Below are 19,215 nucleotides of genomic sequence, written 5' to 3' on the forward strand. Positions count from 1 at the left end.
TCTAAGGAAGGGAGCGATGGCCACATTTCAAACTATAAAATAATTTCAGGAAAGTGTAGCTCAATTCTCATGAGAATACATGGAATTGTTATTTAAACATAGAGATGTGTGATTGCATGTAAATCATCAAAGCACAGTAGAAAACAAACATTAAAAAAAGATTCATCTAACTTCCTATATGGAAGATATATATTACCCCAGACTTCTGAGGTTATTGTAAAAGCTTATGCAAAAGATGAAAGTGTGTACATTCTGTGTACATCTAATACTTGTTATAAAATACCAATTTCTGTTTCAATTGTCTGAAACCCTAAATTATTATTTCTGCTAAATCATGCTTGGTTTTCAAATGAAGATGATCACTGTAATCATTCAAAACTACATCTGGAAAAGAACACATCAAACTGAAAAGATGACAAAACTGCTGCCCATTTAAAAAATGTAACGACAAAAAATTGCAAAGCAGTTTATAACAAATGAAGTCTTGTATAAAACAAGTAGGATCAAGACACAGAAGTGTCTCCTTGCATAGCCAAAAGGACTGCTAAACCTAGTAACCAAAACAGGTTTAAAAGATGGACTGCTTAGTAAGTGCCAAATCACCAGAAGAATATGACAAATGCTTCCAACGCTGTGGCCAGTCTCGTGCCACTACAAGCTAGAAAAAACCAAGCATGTAAATGGCAAGTTATTATGGAGAGCCAGAATTTTCTTCATATGCAATAACCCTTTATGAAATAATCTTAACTTTTCAAATGGACACATTCTTCTGCAATGTGCTTCCTATAGAAGACACCTGTCATGTTTCTGCAGCAGGCTAAATACTCTGTTGGCTCACTGTGATAGCAAATAGGATGGAAAAGACACTGGCCTGAAGCCTTTCATAGGTGTGAATACCACCAATTAACCCATGTTTGAAGATTTTTCTTACTAAAATATATATTTACTTTGCTTCCTATTAACTACTACTGGGAATCTAAGTATTCTAGAAATGTGAGAATGTTTATTCTCTAAGACCAGGATGCAATGGGACTAGCTAAAATGCTAGTATTTATCTTATCACGCTTGCTGTGATATGTATGTTGCTAAATTTGGGGGATGAATTTTATACTTCTTACTCGGGCAAAACTCCCACTGGAATGAAGCAAACAAGGAGTGTAGAACAGAGCCTTTCGTACCACTGTACTGGGAAATGTTGCTGCTTACAGTTAGTTCAGCGGTGCGCACGTTTTTTTGTTTTTGTTTTTTCCAAGTAAGTGGTGTCTCAGTGAAAATGCTGAAGGTAAATAGAAACATGGACATGATCATAGAGGCCCTCTGACATATGATTTAAAAAAAATAATAAATAACTTAGCTGGTTTAGATGGTTATTAGAGAAATTTCATCTTTAAAAACTGGAAAGTCATTTTTAGTTCTTCCATCTTCTTTCTAGTGATTCATTGCTACAGAAAGTGTCTTTTAGAGCTCTGTAACATGCATTGGATAGCTTGGAGGTGGATGTGGTGACACTTTGATATTGAGGCGCCTAATATGACAGCCATGACAGAGTAGGTGTCCCTCTAAAGGATAGCAACGATGGCCTTCCTCATCGTTGAGCTGGAGACCGCAGTCCTAAGAGAAACAAACACACATCCACAAGTTAACTAGTGACTGATTGTCATTTCAATAAAACATCATTCAGACTTTGAAGCCTCTAAGGTGTCTCTTGTTCTCTCTTTCCTGTTAACTGCAGCAATCTCAGAACTATTTGGTAGATGGACATTGACTATAATGTATTAAATTAAGAATGACATCACTGAAATCTAAGGGAATGTGAAATTTATGCAATTTTGTGGCATATCTTCTCAGGTTGACACCTGCATTTATTTTCTTCAGTCCACCTCATAGGTCTAGCCATGACAAAGATCAGACTAATCACATGGTAAGGCAGCACACGCTGACCTCTTAAATATGGAGCCGGTCAGACAAGCTGAATGATGTTGGACTTGGAGTGAGGAAGAGCAGAGATAGTTGGAGAACCAGAGAAGAGCCGAGTAAAGACAGACTATCATTTGGGCGAGAGAGAACCCATTTGAATTTTGAATTGTGATGCAGAACGGACTTCCTAAGATTGGTGTTCTGGTTGGGGCATATCTTACAGATATGAGGCAAGTTGCAAAGTTCAATGGGTGTCAGGCCTCATGTTCCAATTCAGGCCTCTCACTAAGTACGTCTCTTCCCTTTCTATAGTACGTTTCTCAGATTAAATTTAGACTAGATGAAGTAAAGTTGCCATATTTTAAAAGCAGTTTTTTAAAAAGCGGGCAACTTTTTCTCACTGAAATTCTAACTGACTCGCACAAAATCTGTGGGGGGTGGGAGTCTGGGTCTTATTTACAAAATACCTCCATAGAATGGCCAATAATTTCAGCCAAGAGTAAGTACCAGAGGTAAAAAGAAAATAACCCAAGCAAAATAGGAATCCTCCTTGGTGACAATTGTGTGCTGCAGCAGGGAAATGCTTGTGTTCAGAGAGTCTCTTGGTTACTTATCCATGCCAGTTGAGGTCAGGCAAATCATGGAGGTTTTACATTTGGATTCCAGGATTTGGAAAGAGGGTAGGGAGTACATAGAAATTCCAGCTTCTAGGTAATCCTGACGAAGTTGAGCAATATGTGCAACTAGATAATTTTCAGTGCTCCTCACCTTATATTTTTAATATCAAAGATGAGGCAAAGTTTAATTAATCATATTTTAAATGTGATCTGTTAAGATTTGAGCATTTTACCGTAAGCTATGGAAGTTGTCATATTTCTAAAGTGAGAGTACAAGAAAGAATAAGGTATTAATGTGCTTTCAGGCAATACAGGAGCATTTTATAAAAGTTTAGGGACCTTTTATTATTCAGATAATTCAATAATCTATATTTACTTAATAATTTTATATCCCTTAACTTAAAAGATTACAGTAATCTAAGAGAACACTTTGGTAAAGAAAAAAGATCATTGTTGGAAATCTTGTTGGTTTTGGGTTTTTTTTTTGTTTTGTTTTTTTTTTTGGCCAGACATTGATAAATTAAGTTAGGAAATACAGAGGTAACAGGAAGGAACTTGAGATTTTATGACTTAGCTTCCATCACAGTTTATAAACGAATCTCACACATTCTTTCCCATTTAATTAGGTAGGAAATTTTGAAACAGTTCCACCACAGAGCCCTTTTTTAAAATGTATTACACTTCCCTGTAAAGAAATCACAGTAGCTGGAATATGGCACATCTTTCTTCCTCCTATAGACTCCGCTATATTGACAAATGTTCCCCACAGTGTAGGTAAACACTGCAAACTCTGAATGCCCAATTATTTTTAGACCATCCGCCTCAGATCTTGAATTAGAATCATGACAGACTAGATAGCAGGCTCATAAAAGTGGACTGAACAGCAGATTTGATTGGGGTCTGAGAATGAAATAAACCAGGAGTGAGACATAAGAGTCTGGGCTCAGGCTTGTTAATTGCTAGCCAAGCACTGTATCGAATTGCAGTCATGGCAGCAGGCGTGCTACCGACTGGCAAAGCTCTGTTAGTTCAGTCCCTTGTTTAGAGTTTTAATGACTTGGGATTCACTAAAGAAATGCCAAATACTAATAATATACCTGGCCCCCCACCTCTTCTTTTTTCTCCTATCTTGCTGCACAAACATACAAAGTTGCCCTAAAAAAGGCTGTCCTCTTAATGAATTTCAGTTTTAAAAGGAGCCCTACTGATTTACAAACTGCTGTTTGGTTTGCAACACAAATACTATGAAAATTCCTTTCATATGCCTCTTCTCTTGAATGAACATTTAATTCCTGCTGAGTTAGAAGGCTTTCCAAAGGGACTAGTGCATTTGGGTGCCCAAGGTGACATCTGAAAGGGTTTTCAGGAGCAGGTGCTCAGCTCTTCTGGAAGCCAAGCACCTTTAATGTCTCTCAACCTGGTACCCAAAAACGAATGACTCCAAAAATTCCCAAGTCACTTTTGGAAACCTTGACAGCTGAAATACACTATTTTAATGGCCCCATTTTCAAAGGAGCCCGAGTCCAGCCTGTAAAACAGCCCACAGCTTTTCCTGTCCAATATCTGTGTATGTGTAACACGCTGACAGACCCCGGTTGTCAGTGGGCGGGACCTCTGGAGCTTAGTGCATGAGCTAAAAGCCATACAGCCCTTAGCTCAGGTGTAGAACAGACTCATTCATCTCTCTCTCTGTGGTCTCAGTGCCACTAGATGGGACAGAACACCACCCCCAGAAGGTGTGTGGGTACATATGCCCACGGCAGGCAGATGTCTAACTATGTTATCTATGCACATAATGCAGTTAGCCATCCTGGATGAAAGCAGGGAGGCTGACTTGCTTCAAGCTGGAGGGAGAATGGTGAACTGAATAACGAAAGAGAACTGAAAATAAATCCTCAGTGGGGCATTCTAATATAAAGTTGCGGGGGAGGGGGCATGGAGAGAAAGCGAGAGAGCTGCCATCTCTTGGATATTGAGATTTCCTATGATTGATTAAAAAAGTTATTTTCTTAAAACATTAACAGAAATGGATGGCTTGCCCATCTGAGAGACACCTGGGGTAGACTGACTCATTGAATTTCAGGATCCCTTGCTTAGCTTTCCTCTCCCCCACTCCCCTCCCTCACTTGAAAACCTGTCCCTGACAAACTCCTCTGAGGAGCTCTTGTCTTCCTCCCACTTCTTCTGCCTTTTTGCTCTTAGTGCCAAGTAAGACAGACCATGCCAGCAGACAGCTGGCTGGAACTACTCACTATGGACCACATCACCATCTAAAGCCCAGCCACTGATTCACTGCTACACTCAGGCATCCTCTGCTCCTAAAGGCCAGATCTTGCCTTGATCCAACTCAGTGGCGGAGATGCTACAGGTTTACCTCGCAGTGATAACATTCCACATGGTAATCTCTGTCCATTGACACCACTCGAATGGTCTCCTCAGAGCCCTGGTTTGGAAAATAGAGAGGAAAAAAAATCAGATCAGGAATGTAGGTGGCATTTTGTCAATTTTCTACCTGTTGCTTACAGTTTGTAACATATTAGTATTCTGGCAGGGTAGGTATCCTTGATCTCTAGGAGCCCCCTGTTTAGACCTCAGCTTCACATGCACAGGTCCCTCTGAAGTCATTGGCAACTTCTCATGTCTATTCAAAGATCAGAATTTGGCCCATGGTTCACAAGTTCCTAGGACTCTCCTTGAAAATGAGCCATGTTCAAAGGGAACCCAGGATTTGGAATAAATTGCCAACCAGAAACGACAATTTATTAAGCTCTGTTCTTTGCAGCTGCTTTGGGTTTGACTTTCCACCAACAGTCGCGTGCGCACACACACACACACACACACACACACAATCACCACCAGCTGGAAATTTGCATAATCAGATAGCACAACTATTAGCTATGTGAGTGGCCAGTACCCTGGCCAGTGGCTACACGTGCATTAGTGCACGTGTGCCAACCCAGGCCCTGTAAAACAGCACGTACGTCACAGGTAACTTCACCTGCTCCTTTTCTGAGCCACTGAAAATGAAGCTTCCTTTAAAATTTTGCTTTGAATTGTTTCTGGTTCCAGGTGTGCTTACAGCCTGCGTCACATCTGATGCTCTCTGGAGAGGAGCGGCAGGCAAGTCATTACCTGACCTGCCAGACTTGAAGTAACACATACACCCTCCTTGGGAAACAGCATATCAAGTGCTTGGAGGAGGTTTGCTGCAAGTCTTGTTAACTGCCAGCCAAGTCAGAGGATGAGATAGAATGGGCCAAGCTTTTAGGGGAAGGGTTACTCTGTAATATGCAAAATACAGGGAAATAGATGAGACTAAAGAGAACACATGGAATCCGGGCATGCTGTCGCAGGCTCTTCTTGAGAAGCATTTCAAGTATGAGAGATGCAGGCACCTCACTGAAGCAATATGTGTAAGATTGTGGCACTTATACCTGATGTGCATTGGAGGAGCAGACTTATGGCATGTCACATTCCCCACTGTGCATGGCAGACGCAGGCTCAATGGGATATGGGATGAACATGATGTGGCCTGCACAATGCGTACTATTAGTCTGGAAACATGGAATGTGCACCAGGAAGTAAGTGTGCGTGGGGGGGGGGGGGGGGGAAATTGTCAGGCCCTGGACTATAACCTCGAGCTGACTAGTCACTGCCTCTTGGATGATAAGAGTGCTGCTGGTTCTGTGCCATTTTCATGTCACTACTAGCAGAGTATGCGTTAGTGTCACATGCAGACAGGACAATAAGAAGGTATGTGGGTGAACAGATCCTCTCTTCATGTACAAATGTTGTTCTATGCCAAACTGCCACTTCCAGCTAAAGATAAACATATAAGCAGGGATCAAATACCAAAGTATTCAACCATTTGGTCAAAGACCATTTAAATAAATCTGAATTTTGGTTTTGCTCAATTCAGTCCTGCTGTTATTGGCTTGATTCTGCCACTTCTTTTCATGTTGCATAGTACCCTCTTGCAATCAATAGGACTATTCACAGAGTAAGATGCTACTCAATATGCGTAAAGGTGGTCGAATAAGGCCCTATACATTTCATACTCAAGATGGGTTTGAAACGCCAGCTGCTTCCCAGGAGCTACAGTTGCAATGCATTGAGCGCCCCCAATTTCCATTGATTTCCATGGAGTTGGGGGAACCCAGCACTTCCTGGGAGGCTGCTTACAGGACTGGGCCCCAAGATAGTTCTGGTATCATTATTGTAACTACTGGCAGGGAGACCTATAACAAATTACTTGAGCTGTGTATGTGTAACTTTGGCAAAGTAAACTCTTATTAAGTAAACAGCACCTGCTCGTGGGCTTATTGAAAATAAAATCCTGTAAATCCTCACTTTCCCCGGTTTGGTAAGACCTCTTTCCTACAGTTAATTTGCATCCTCACTTCTTTGTGCAGCAGGTTGAAACTAACACAAGGTCTGTCATATCCATCACCATGAACAGTGATGATATTCTGTCCTGAAAATCAGTTTAACGTTCAGGCCATATTAGTGCTGCTTGTACAAGCTCTGAAGCCTTGTCTTCCTCGAAAGATTGAGTAGGTTTGGTTCTGGAGTTCTGGTTTCAATTCACCAGACAGAGATGGGCCCAAAGCTTGGTGGGGTTTGGAACCAGCGTTTTGCTTCAGATCCATCTCAAATACCTGGTTCCCCAGCTCTGCCTCAAACATCATAGCCAACTTTCTGCAGCACTTTTATCCATGCCACTGTGACATGGCTGAGGCCATGTGCTCTTTGAACAGGGCAAATGTTACCATCATCCCCTGTTTGGAGACTGGATATCTTAACAGCTAACATCATATTTAGCAATCAAAGTGTGCTTCTTGAATGAATGGGAAGTTGAGAGAGTCTGAAAATAAACAGTCTGTTCTCAGTTCTCTAGCCAGGGCTTTGAATTGAATCAGATGTACAGCAATGTTAATTAATACCCCTGAAGCACCCAAAGGATACAAAGTGCTTTAGTGTATAAAATTGCTAAGTACTATGATTATTATGACTCTTGGAGTTGTATAAGAATTATATTATTGCTGAGCTGTGTTTAATTTTGTATTAGATATACAGTTCATTCTGGGGATGGGGAAAGGGTCTTGAATAGCCAAGGTGTCTATTTCTTACTGTGTTTGAGCAGATCTTTGAAAAATGTCCATATGCAAACAACCACATTATCTAATAAGTTACACACACCCACACCCCCCCCCACAAAACTTCATACCTGTGCTGGTAGAATTGGCTGGTTACAGGAAGCGCATTTTGGTGCAAAAACGCTAAGAGTCAAGAAGAGAAAATGTTCAAATTAAATTTAAAAAATTTAGAACCCCGAGAGCATTTCAAGCATAGCTTCTCTTTAGAGATGGGCTTTAACTGCAAAATATGGATCCAAATCAGGAATTCAAACTCTGCGAAAGTTTGGATCCGGGAAAGGGCTGATTCAAGCCTATCTCTACCTCTTGCTTCTATTTCTATGTCAGATCTCTCAAACATCAACAGGTACCTTTTCCCCTCCTCTGTTGACTATTGAATCCAACGCTCTTATTAATAAATGCAATACCCATTTCCTCCATGAACCTGTATAGACAGAGAAGTGTTTCTTGACTTGGGGGTTGTGACCCAACAGGTGTCAGGGTAGTATGACCATCCTGTCCTTCTCTTACTGCTAAATGGGAGAAGAGTGGGTCCCAAGTAACTGGAGGGGGAGTTCCAGGGGCTCTCGGTATGGAAAAAGTTGGGAACCAGTGAGAGAGAGGGACTGCATGGCGAAGATCATTCCAGGACTTTGTCCATCACAGGGCTTGAACAGCTTTCCTCTGTGATTAGAGCTCAACACCTGTGTTCAGAAGCCGCAGTTGGCTTGAAGAAAAGGTGTTGGCTATAAGTGGTGGTTGGGGGTAAGCTGCTCATGCTGAACTGGTCACACATTCTTACCTACAACTGTGCTATAGACCAGCTGTGCTAATATTCACTCCACTGCCGTGCTGGGATGGATTAGAGTGGATCTGGAATCCTGTTGACTTCAGTGTGATTCCTCTTGGGCACAGGGGTCTGCATTAGTAGATCCCATTGCAGGACTTGGGCCTATGGTTTGTGATATAGCGGTGATAGTACCTAAGAGCCTTCACATTCTCTTTGACAGAAGGGAATCCCAGAGTGATTACTGAACCTCAGCACAATTCAAAAAGTTGTCATCAGGATGACACACGCAATTCTAACCCTAACTGGAATATTATGGGCCATTATATTCCATTACTACCCATGATTAATAGAGCTAGGCTCTGTCAGGAACAGAGGATTTACCTGTGTGCACACAAACACATACTCCTAGGAGTTTATGAGAAACCTCAACAGCCCCTCAGGAGAGGGTTCGTGCATTAAGCCTGATGCTTCTTTACTGCTATAAAGTAGCCTTTAAGTGGATGTAAATGTAAGTGACTCTTTATGCTGTCAGAGTGGTGTAAAGGGGTCTTGGGGCAAATAGGAGTAAGACTCCAGGCCAGAGTTTTAAAAGTATTTAGGCACCTAGCTCCCATTGAAATCAGTGTCTATTGCAAAGATGATTCAATATGAACAACTTTTCAAAAGCAGTCAATGCATCTGTGTTCTTACGTGTGATAGTCTTTGACACAGTAAATATTGTTCTCCACGTCTACAGTGAAGGGGACTCCGTCCAAACATTCATTACAGACCACGCAGCGGAAACAGCCAGGATGGTATGACTTTCCAAGAGCCTGTAAGATCTTAAGAAGAGCCAGATGACAAAATGAGAGTATTTGTTTTCCAGACAACATTCCCCGTGCATCAGCATTTCTAATTTTAATCAAGGTATGCTCCTCAGGAAGAAATATTGACTTTGTGGCTTCACCAGCAAAGGGCCTGATCCAAATCCAGATTCTCATTAATTTCAATGGGCTCTGCACCAGGCCCTTGGTGATGTTAGGGGACTGTGAAAATTGGGAGTAAAATGGGAAAGTAGCTTCACCGTTCATTATGGAGGCATGATATTGCAAATGGATGTACATTAAACCAGAACTCTTCATGCACAACCGAAAGTAAAAATGTCTTTGGATGGAGACTGGATGCCTTTCTGGAAGATGTGTATGTTTTAGCCAAACAAAAGTTACTGGGCTCAATACGGGGTGAAATTAAATGGCGTGTGATATATAGGAAGTCAGTCTAGATGGTCTCTTGTGGCCTTAAAATCCATGAATCTATGAAAAACGGTAAATTACAAATATTTATTAGTTGTTCTAAGCCACCACAAATATAGCCCGGCTATCCTCTACTTCACTGTCACAGTGATGGCTCCCTCTTTTACAGGCTGATCAGGTCTATCTTAGTATCAGTTTATATTCACTGAACCTCAGAACTGTCACAGGCTTTTGAGACTCTGCCAATCGGTGTTTCAGCAACTGGCTTCCAGCACAGTCCCTTCTATACCCCCTTTTGCTGCTGGTGACCTTGCAAATAAAACCTTTCCATTGCAGCGGTGGTATTTCAAGGAGGCTGTGCCAGGCATATGGGGCAACACTGGGAATTTATTTTGCCTCCCATACCATTACATTACGCAGCTCACAACAAGTTACATCAGACATCGGATATTTTTTGTGGGTGACACCTTCTGAAAGCAATTTGAAATTGTATCTGCCAGTACATTTCCCCCCTAGCTCAGTCTTGAGAAGCTAACAAGTTAAAGATCCTTTCCCCTCTAAGGTCCTAAAGCCCTGTGAATATTTTTATGAGTAAAGTTCAAATCAATAAAACTCAGTGCCTAGGAAAAAGTATGAACTACAGTCCAATTGTGTTTTTTAAAGAATACCCTAGGGTTATCTAGTCAGTGACAGGGTACCAAGTTTAATTTGATCTGTATGTCTGTCATTACTCAGAAACTACTCATATTCTCTCTCTCTCTCTCTCTCTGTTTATCTGTGTTTTACCACATGCATTGCCTTGGTATCTGGCTATACAGATAATGGACCAATTATTACATTGATCTGACTCTGCAGACATTGAGGGCACAAAACTACCACTGAGTCAACTGCAATTCCAACTACTGAGCAGCTTCGGGCCCAAGTCTGTGGAGGTGTCATAGGTCTGTTTTTTTTTTTTTTACCTTGTGCAATGATAAGCAGGATTCCCACTACTGCACAGACATGTTTGTTTTCCTACTCGTTACTGGGGAAGGGCTTGAAGGAATTAGCCAAATAAGACTGCTTAATTTCTGGAGCTCACAGCAATATTTCCTTTTGTTGTAGCATGCTTGCTGATAGGAGAAGGCAGATGATCACCTGCCAAGCTTCCCACTACAGAGCTCCACCAGCTAGATACTATGGACTCCTGAAATGATCCTTCCCCTCCTTCACAGCTCTAGAAATTTGTTCTCAGGCTAAAACGAACAATATCCTTGTCCAACTGGGGCACCCAGATAGGAGTAAGAATCCTCATTAGCTAAGTCATCCCAGCCAACTCTCATTTCCAGACCCTCCCAAACATCAGTGCTTGCAATTTAGTCACTATTTAACAACTGTGTGCTAACATTTTAATACATTTTAAGCCAAGAGGATAACACTGGTGTACTAGACTCTTATTAACACTCAGCTATAGTCTACAGAGTTCTTTAACATGCATTTAATCCATTTTGTTTGGGACTTTTTGCTTGGGCCAAATTCAACCCTGGTCTCACTCTAGGGGGTGCATTTGGCTCAATATACCCCTTTTCTTTCACTTTAAAAAAAAAAAATCAGTTCTGGATGCTAGCTCTCTTCAAGCCACAGCTGTAAGCTCCCCTCCTCATTAATAGAGACATCAAATCAGCTCGTAGCTTTGTGGGCCACACTGCTGCTGTCTGCTGGGGTCTGTTCTCCCATCAATGTACAGAAGGGGGATTTATGGGTAGCACTCATTTATTTTAATAGGTGTAAACTGTGTAAATCAATGGGAGAGCAAAAGCTGCTGATGGGCCAGCAGGGGGGACTGCTGCTGTTACAGAAGGACAGCATGTAGCCCCAGAAAATAAGTCCAGCTTCTTTGTCCTGTCAGTGGTATAACCAAAGAGCTTGTGGTGTGGCTCCTTTAGGTTTTGTACTAATTCATGGATCTATAAATTGTGAATTTTTTCCCTCCTTTCAGTTTTATTCTCCTGGATTGGTAGTAATAGCAACTACATTTCCACTGGAGGATCTCAAAGTCCTTTACCAACAATAATCAGTGCAGCCTTGTGTCGCTGCTGTGCCCAGTAAGTATTCTTCAAGTGATTAGTCCCTATTTGGATTCCAAACGTGGATGCGCACGTGCGCCGTGTGCCCGAACAGTTCTGTAGCAGTGTCTGCTGACTCTTACATGCGTCCGCCTTGTGCAGCTGAGGCTAGGAGAGGCCGTGTGGAATGCCACCGCTCCAGTTCCCTCTCACCGCCACATGATCAGAGTTGGAACCCCCCTTGCTCCTGGTTCTTAGCCTCACTAGGAGAGTTGGCTGTCCATTCCTTCTTGTGTATATTGCTGTGGATACTAATTTTTTCTTGTTTTTGTAGTGTGTTAGCGTTCTGCATAGATACAAGCCCCGCCGTGAGCATGAGACACAGACGTTATTTAAGCTCAGTACCAATGTGGACACAAGAACATATGGATATAAACTGGCCATCGGGAAGTTTAGACTTGAAATTAGACGAAGGTTTCTAACCATCAGAGGAGTGAAGTTCTGGAATAGCCTTCCAAGGGAAGCAGTGGGGGCAAAAGACCTATCTGGCTTCAAGATTAAACTTGATAAGTTTATGGAGGAGATGGTATGATGGGATAACATGATTTTGGTAATTAATTGATCTTTAACTATTCATGGTAAATAGGCCCAATGGCCTGTGATGGGATGTTAGATGGGGTGGGATCTGAGTTACTACAGAGAATTCTTTCCTGGGTATCTGGCTGGTGAATCTTGCCCACATGCTCAGGGTTCAGCTGATCACCATATTTGGGGTCAGGAAGGACTTTTCCTCCAGGGCAGATTGGAAGAGGCCCTGGGAGATTTTTACCTTCCTTTGTAGCATAGGGCACGGGTCACTTGCTGGAGGATTCTCTGCACCTTGAAGTCTTTAAACCACGATTTGAGGACTTCAGTAGCTCGGACATAGGTGAGAGTTTATTGCAGGAGTGGGTGGGTGAGATTCTGTGGCCTGCATTGTGCAGGAGGTCAGACTAGATGATCATAATGGTCCCTTCTGACCTTAATGTCTATGAGACCTGGGCCTAAGGCTGGATCCCAGTCTGGGACAGCCTCTAAATGCAGTGTTGCCTCCCCGAGCTGAGCCGGGCCAGGTTGGGTGAGTTGCAGGTGGACTTGGCTGGTCCATCTCCTAAGAAGCCCCAGACAGAGCCATGATAGCTGACCCTACCACGCTGTCTTTCATAAGGCAAGATCCCCTTATGCCTGAACCCCAAATTCATCGCTAAGGTGGTGTCCGCGTTCTACCTCAACCACCTGCCAGTCTTCTATCCCAAACCCCCACAACTCCAACAGAGCCAGGACACTGCAGTCTCTTGACGTCTGCCACGCACTGGCCTTCTACCTCCAACGCACATGGGCATGCCTCACCCAGACTCTGTTGCCAAACGCTGCAAGGGCCAAGCCCTCTCCTCGCAGCGCATCTCCAAATGGATCTCCCATTGCATTTACAAATGCTACATTCTCTCCAACATAACTCCACTTCCCAGAGTCACGGCTCACTCCACACAAGCAGAAGCCACCATGTTGACCTGCCTCGCAGAATTGCCTTTTGCCAATCAGCCACGTGGAACTCCATCCTTCACCTCTCACTACGCTATTGCTCTGGCAGCGGGGGCTGATGTGGCCATTGGTCACGCTGTTTTGCAGTCTGTGACTTCTTGCGAGTCCTTGTGTCCACCTTCATGCTGATCACTGCTCGCTACTCACCCATGTTTGGAATCCATATAGGGACCATCACGCCAAGGAGAAGAGGAGGTTACTTACCTGTAACTGGAGGGTCATCAAGATATGTGGCCCCTATTTGGATTCCAGTCCCTGCTCTCCATCCCCTCTGCTGCAGACTATATGCTTAGCGGTAAGAGGGCTTGAGAGTGGCATCAACCCACACAACCTCTGATAGCCTTGGCTGGGCACATGAGGAAGATGCATGTGCGGGTCAACAGACACGGCTACAGAGCTGTTCCAGCGCATGGTGTGCTGCACATGCACATTCGGAATACAAATAGGGACTACACATCTTGAAGAACCTCCAGATACAGGTAAGTAACCTCCTCTTACTCCCATTTTACAGAATGGGATACTGAGGCACAGAAAGGTTAAGTGAGGTGCACAAGATCACAATGCAAGAGAAGGGAAAAGAGCTCAGAACTTCTGATTCCTTGTTCCCCCAGCTCTGACCAATGGACCACGCTCCCTCTCATATGATACGGTTCCTGCTGTTTCACCTAGCTATACAGCATTCCTTTGTTTTGTTTCCCCCAGAAAAGATTCTATATTTTATGGCGTGATACTAAAATGTACCAAAGTGTTTTCACTGCTAGCTGACTATATCCCCTCCTCCCTGCTTGGCAGACCTCTCAGTAACATCAAAGTTCCACAAGTTCAGATATAGGAGAAGGGCCCCCTCTATACATTTAAGTGATAATGGCAACACCGTGTGAATTTATTTTCATTTTAATCGTGATAATTCCTTGATTAAAATGTCCTTGGCAGTAGTGGAGACATGGCTATGATCTGACTAGGTCAGAAGCAAACCGCACATTACAATATACTCCCTGAAATGCATCAACAGAAATGTATTCCACAATTAAGAAATTAACTCTCTTACCATTTCCATTATGAGGTGTCCACAAACAAAGCACTTGTCCGCTGTTTGTTGAAAGCCCGAATACTGTTCAAATGACAGAAGAGAAAGGATTGTTAGTAATTGCTAATCTCGCTTCCTTTCCTTCTGAAACTACACCCGTCGCATGAATGCTGTGTTGTTTTTTCCATCTGACCTGGGATGAAACAAACCAAGCTGCGCTGTCGGCTCAAATACTTTTTTGGTGGCCTACTTTGAAATGCTCTTGGAAGACACTGATTCAAAGGGTTTCACACTATACTTTTGAACATTTTCAGGTACTAGTCTTAAATAGCTTGAGTTAGTTTTGCCCTCTGATCCAGGCATGCAGTTCCCATTGTGGATAATGTGGGGAGGGATAGCTCAGTGGTTTGAGCATTGGCCTGCAAAACCCAGGGTTGTGAGTTCAATCCTTGAGGGGACCATTTAGGGATCAGGGCAAAAATTGGGGATTGGCCCTGCTTTGAAGCACGGGGGTTGGGCTAGATGACCTCCTGAGCTCCCTTCCAACCCTATGATTCTATGATAATGGGGACTGTGAGCACAGTTACACTCTTCAAATCTTGATTATAACTCCATTTTGTTTTTGGACAGATGAAAGTGTATTTATAAAAAGTGGGTAAGGATGTATGAGTGAAATCCTGACTTCGTTCAACTCAATGGCAAAACTCCCATTAAGTGCTGTAGGGTCAGGATGTCACCCTGTCTTGTTTAGAGACTGAGAGAAGGGGGAACTAAGATGCATATTCGTAAACCAATTTATCAGCCTGACAGCTGACCTACTGAGTGATACCCTATAGCATAGAGTTTGCCTGAAGGACTCCAAACGTAATTTTTAAACTGATATTTGCAGTAGCTGAACTTTATCCTCCCCCCTCCTCAGTCCAATATAAACAAACTGCTCCATGTGCCCTCTTTCCTATCGCAGGGAATGATTGCTCAGTTGTTTACGTTTGGTTGCACAGTAAGTTGAACATTTGTTTATTTGAACATTTTGGGGTTATAGCAAAGTTCATCTAAAACATGCTGTGGTCTTGGAGCTAGACTTGGAACATGAGGCCAAGGGTAGGATCTCAACGTGTAGATCATGTGCCACAGCCCAGCTCTTTGGGCCTGGAGAGCATGGTGTGTTCTTACAGCCATGGATCTAACAGAGACTAAGGCCATGTCTACCCTTACTGGGGATTGACATTGCTGCGATCGATTCCCTGGGGGTCAATTTAGCGGGTCTAGTGAAGACCTGCTAAATCGACTGCAGAGCACTCTCTGGTCGACTCCAGTACTCCACCGGAACGAGACGATTAAGGAAAGTAGATGGGAGAGCATCTCCCATCGACATAGCATGGTGTAGACACCGCAGTAAGTCAACGTAAGCTATGTCGACTCCAGCTACATTATTCACATAGCTGGAGTAGCACAACTTAGGTCGACTTACCGCGGTAGTGTAGACAAGGCCTAAGGGCCTGATCCAACTGCCAGGGACGTTAATGGGAGCTGTTTCTTTGATTTCAGTGATCACTGGATTAGATCCTAAACTAGCAAGACATTCTCTTTGTTTTATTTTTCCAGATAAGTGGTAAATTGGGGCCATGGTTATAAACAATTATAAACTGAAGTCACTTTCACATTCACAATGGACAAATACGTTGTTAATTAAATAATATGCTATTTCAATTCTCACAGCCTTCTCTTTGTCTGCTTTAATATTTCCTATGTATTGGACAATACAGCACATGTAATGATAAAGATACAAAAACAAAAAATCCCTTTAGATTAACTAAACCTTTTAAATTGTAACAAATGACCATCTCAGACTGTTTGTTTCATATACACCAGTGTCCATAGAATGTTACTCATATATTTCTGCAAGTCATTTTGCTGCATTGTGTAATGGAATTAGTGTGAAATTGTCTAGACCTAGAGAAATGGTTGGGATCCGCTCCCCACCTTACTGTCAACAGCTTTAAGACTATAAAATATTTGCTTTCTTATTCTTATTCCAGCAGATAAAGATGCTGCTACTACCCGGTAATCTCACTGGTTCCACTGTATCTGAATGACCATCTGGCTAGACTGTTTCCTAAGGTTGCGACCTCAGGGGTTGCTGGAAACAGGTGGGGAGGTCCTAGCTGAGCAGACAGCAGAAGATTAACAATAGTATAAACCCAGCTAATTCCAAAACCCTGTCAGAATGAATTTAACAGTACCATCTGGCTGTCATTTGATAAGGAATGCAAAGGAGCATTTACCCAGTTATTGATTAACAGGGACCATATTCCCAAAGAACTGAATGGCTTGTGGTCAGGTTAATGTCATTTATTGCTGTCTGGATTGCTGTAAATTACATTATTTGTCAGAAGGCAGGGTTTTGTTGACACACAATCTCTCTTTATATCACTAAACCTATTAAATTAAAACCATAATTTGTTTCTAGTGGGGGAATTGTATTTGTAAAAACGCAACAAGAGAATGATTACCCAATTTAAGAAAATGCTACAAAATGGCACAAAGTCCAATCACATTGACAAACTATCTTATGAGCTCAGTGAAATGACCCTCTTTACTACTATATTGTGCTCTTTTTCTGATTGTAGTATTGATCTGGAAGAGCCTGAAACCTTTTGGCTCAATGAGAATTAGGATCTGGATGTGTCTCCCCTGGTGAGTTAAATATATATAGGATGGAGAAGAATGATAGCCTCTCCTCTCAGGAGCACCTTTTTCTACAGTAAAGCAGCATGGTGGATACTGCTCTATTAAATTTGTATTATCCTTGACAATAAATGGCTTTTGCCAGGTATTCATAACTCAACCCTGCAATACATGTGTTTATGCTAAAGATGGAGGGCTCACACATCAGTTCTAGGTTTTAAATTCTAGGAACACAGAGCACAAAACACAATACTCTGAAACAGTAATAATACTTGGCACTTTGCACCTTTCCTCTTTAAAGTGCTTTACTAATACTAAACTGCACAACCTTCCTGTCAAGTAATATTTATCCGCATGTTGCAGGTGGGGAAACTGAGGCAGAAAAGTTGTGACTTGCTCAAGACTGAAGAAGGGCAAAAATGGTCTTGCACTTAAGGCATAATTCTAGGGCTCAAAAGAACTAGGTTCAGCTCCTGCAACAAAGCCCAGTATGGTTTTTGATAAGTCTCTCATTCCCACTGGGTGGGATTTTCAAAAGAGCTCTTGGTTGGTCTAACTTGGCTCCTAAGGAAGTTAATAGCTTCCATGGGAACCATTAGATAACATCAAGTGCTTTAGAAAATCTCATCTTATGTTTTAGTTCTTCCACCTGCAAAATGGAGAGAATATTTCCTTTCCTCATGTGAGTGCTGGGTGGATAAATGTCCGTAAATCACTCAGACCATAGTGATGGTGGATCTACAAGAGAGTCACAGGTGGGGTTAAACTCAAGAGTTCCTGGCTCCTACTCCTGGGCTTGGGCTACTTGCCTGTGCCTTTGTTACAGACACCACTGGTTTCAATGCTTTCATTAACATGCAGCTCTGTTTTATTTTACATTTTATGTACCAAGAGTTTATAATTCTGACACTGCACATATTTGGCCATCTTTTAAAATTCACTGAGAGGATTTTGTTTAGCTTTTCTGAACATGCCAGTGACTTTTTCTCCTATTACTGTTTCTGAAGCAGATAAATATAATTACATACTCTTCTAGAACTAGAAATGTACTTGCATGGGCCCATGTACAGTATGTACCCAAGATAAATGAGACACATTTTTGAATATTCACAAATATTGAGGTGTTTGGTTTTTGTTACTAATAACATGAACAACACTGAACAATGTTAAAGTTGTTACACAAGCAGAGGAAAGCTCTAAAATTCAATGCTCAGCCTAAGGCATCCATCCGCCTTCACTCCCACTCTTGTGACTTTAAAGTACAATACTCCTTACCAAAATACAAAGAAAACAAATGGATCCTGGAAAGCTAACAATTTACTGTTCTGGGATCTCAATTTTGTCCTAACTTTCCTCCCCCATTTAACTCTTTATTCACACCCATCTCTCCAGGTGTTGTTATAATCTGTGATTTTCTGTGCAAGAGTCAATACCTTGTTTCAGGAGTTTGATGATCTATGCATTATTTATCTCTAGCTTCTCAGGTAGTTCTTTTTGTAAATATACAGATCTTGAAAATTATATTGGAGTTCAAGAGTAAAAGGTAAAGCCTTAGCTAGCTGAACTTTCTTTTGTTTGCTGTCTCCCAGCCTTTAATTACCAAACAGGCAGAAATCACTAATGATTTTTCCCAAAAGCTTTTGTTTCAATGGGAGAGAAAAAAAGAGGTCACATTCTGCCCAGATTACTTAAATCTGTTTTGTTCTCCCCTGCCCTCCTCCCCCCGATAATCTCAAATTTTAAGGACTCCTCTGTCCAACGTGCAACATATTCTAAAGAAATCAACAATGTTTTTGGGGCATTTAATGAATAATTATGCATGGAGGGTAATCCCACCAAGTACTGAGAGTAATTTCTCCTTTCTGCAATCAGTTCTTGAACCAGCCTCAGCTATCGGATCTTTTAAACCCTGATGCTTGCATCAGAAGTTTAAAGAGAGAACATATTGAGAAATAATACATCTGGAAAAGGCTTCAGGACCTTCTACCTTAAATTAGAGACATGTCATTATGTCTTCTTAGCATGCCTAACCATGTCCATGAAATGGATGCTGCTACTCCCCCACCCCCGGTGTGCTTGTGACAAAAATTGCTTTCTCTCTGATGGATGCTTGCAGACACCTTTGCTTTCTCAATGGAGATTTTTAAAAACTAGTAAAGGTTAGTGGGAAAAGATCAAATACC

General features: G+C 42.1%; 1 protein-coding gene across 1 annotated transcript in view; it reads right to left on the bottom strand.

Moving 5' to 3' along the window:
• Window positions 1-1,458: 1,458 nt before the first annotated feature.
• The window catches only part of WTIP (WT1 interacting protein), a 108,361-nt gene continuing 90,604 nt past the window's right edge, over window positions 1,459-19,215 (bottom strand). Inside the window, exons 4-8 of the mRNA XM_077831432.1 lie at window positions 14,366-14,428; window positions 9,150-9,280; window positions 7,762-7,813; window positions 4,909-4,977; window positions 1,459-1,611 (exon numbers count right to left, since the gene is read on the bottom strand). Coding sequence (XP_077687558.1) covers window positions 1,459-1,611; window positions 4,909-4,977; window positions 7,762-7,813; window positions 9,150-9,280; window positions 14,366-14,428 — 468 coding nt within the window. The remainder of the gene's footprint in view (window positions 1,612-4,908; window positions 4,978-7,761; window positions 7,814-9,149; window positions 9,281-14,365; window positions 14,429-19,215) is intronic.

Source organism: Eretmochelys imbricata, chromosome 12 (assembly GCF_965152235.1).
Source record: "Eretmochelys imbricata isolate rEreImb1 chromosome 12, rEreImb1.hap1, whole genome shotgun sequence".
Lineage (NCBI taxonomy): Eukaryota > Metazoa > Chordata > Testudines > Cheloniidae > Eretmochelys > Eretmochelys imbricata.